The following is a 1,978-nucleotide window of genomic DNA, read 5'->3' on the forward strand; positions in this document are numbered from 1 at the left end:
TGGCGATCGCATCCTCGGTTGACCGGTTCTCCCTGTATGCAAACTGGTACGAATCCAGGGATGGTGGAAAAGCAGCTCTGATGTGTTTAATGACCAGTCTCTCCAGGTATTTGGCGGGAATGGGGGTGATTGATTGATGTACTGTATGTATTGATGTATCAAGACATTTTTTTTTTCAATCAACTTGCGATCATAACAAAAACACATGCAACCAACAGAAACAATAAACATGGATGTACTTGATTATGATATTATTATAATTATTATTTGTCTTTATTTAGGGCCTGAACATGTGTTCATGGAGCAGGGAAAAGACTTACTTCTGGATATAAAAGGCTCTGTTGCACTCACCGAAGGGGCAGATTTCTTCTGGAGATTTAATATCATTCACATAGTAGCTAAAAGTAATTATCTTAATTCAGTAGTGTTTGGCACATATAAAGGCAGGGCTAAGATTTTTGTACAAAATAATTCTTTGCTGTTGAAGAAAGTGCAACACAGTGACAGCGGAGATTATATTGCAATAGTAAGTGGGGAACAAAACCAGAGGGTAGCTGAATACAAGGTCATAGTCCAAGGTAGGTTTCTATTTTTATTATAACTGTTAAATACTCATGCAGCATAGACCAGCTGTCAATCTCTTTGTGCCTGTTGTTGCTCCTCAGATCCAGTTTCTCCAGTTAACCTGACAGTGGACTCTGTGGACAGCAGTTCAAACTCCTGTAACCTCACTGTGACCTGCAGCACAGTGGATTCTCACATCAGCAGCAGGTTTAGATGTGACACCCAAAACTGCTCTCATGTAGAAAATGGTAGCTTGAAAGCCAAACCCCGTTCTTCCACTCTCATTATTTATTTTCAGCAAGACTTCATCATCTGTAATCACAGCAACCAAGTGAGCTGGAAACACAAGACAGAAAAGATAACATCTTACTGCAAGACACTTTCAGGTAAGAATAAAAGACAATCTCACAAAGGGTAGCTGAATACAAGGTCATAGTCCAAGGTGCATGTTGATTATTATATGAGCACAGAACCACAACAAGCAGTGCAAAATTAATCATATGAAATCATTTGTCTGCTTCTATTTATCTGAAATATCATTTCAATTAAAATGTCAAAACCGATGTTAAAGACCTGGGTAGATAATGTTGATAATTAATTAAAGTTCATTCATAAATTTCTTCCCATAGTGCTGCTTTTTCGAATGGAAAATACCCATTCAATTTTGGGAGAAGTACTTGCATAATATTTTTATCATGCATTGTATTCGATGTAGTGTTTTAACATGTTCTCCACCACAGACATACCACCAAATTTTTCACTAGCTTCCTAGTGATAAAAAAAAGAAAGAAACTGAGATATTAAACCAACATTAGCAGCACTTTTGAATGTGACACTGACACTCAGACCTGCTGAGAATCAGTCAAGAAAGTCACAGCCTTTGGTGCTTGATTTCAATTTATAGGTTGGAATTAAACTTAAAGAGTGGGAGCAATTCTTTTTTTTTTAAATAAAAAGTTAGTGTTTCCAATTAAATATGTTCACAAACTTTAAAAAAAATACAAATAAGTACATGTGGAACATTGGCTCATAAAAATAATAACATAAATCTTGAACCTTTTTGTTAGGCTTACAAGTAGTTTGTTGTTATGTTTGACATGATATTTAAAACTTAAAACGTGGTATTGCATAAGGTCTTTCTTTGGAGCCTTTTATGCATGTACTTGCATGTATTTTGAATTAGAGTTCACTAAGTTACAAAGTCAAAAAAAATGCTATTAAAGCTATTTAAATTCAAATTTAGACCTTAGTAGTTTTCTTTTGACCATCTTGTGCTTAATGTCACATTCTGGATCTGAATTTGTGGTGAAGTCATGGTTTTCTGTGTTGCAGGTTCAGAGACTCCTTCTGATGGCATCTCCATCTGTCTGCTGAAGGCAGTCCTGTTCTCCATCGGTCTGATCATCATGGTGTT

The 1,978-nt window shown here is 36.1% G+C and overlaps 1 protein-coding gene across 1 annotated transcript in view; it reads left to right on the forward strand.

Moving 5' to 3' along the window:
• The first annotated feature begins 249 nt into the window (after positions 1-249).
• The window catches only part of LOC121814211, a 3,895-nt gene continuing 2,166 nt past the window's right edge, over positions 250-1,978 (forward strand). The window contains exons 1-3 of the mRNA XM_042219029.1: positions 250-578; positions 666-950; positions 1,897-1,973. Of these exons, the coding sequence (XP_042074963.1) occupies positions 299-578; positions 666-950; positions 1,897-1,973 (642 nt within the window). The 5' untranslated portion in view covers positions 250-298. The remainder of the gene's footprint in view (positions 579-665; positions 951-1,896; positions 1,974-1,978) is intronic.

The sequence above is a fragment of the Haplochromis burtoni genome, unplaced genomic scaffold (assembly GCF_018398535.1).
Source record: "Haplochromis burtoni strain Fernald_Lab_line unplaced genomic scaffold, NCSU_Asbu1 Contig_27, whole genome shotgun sequence".
Lineage (NCBI taxonomy): Eukaryota > Metazoa > Chordata > Actinopteri > Cichliformes > Cichlidae > Haplochromis > Haplochromis burtoni.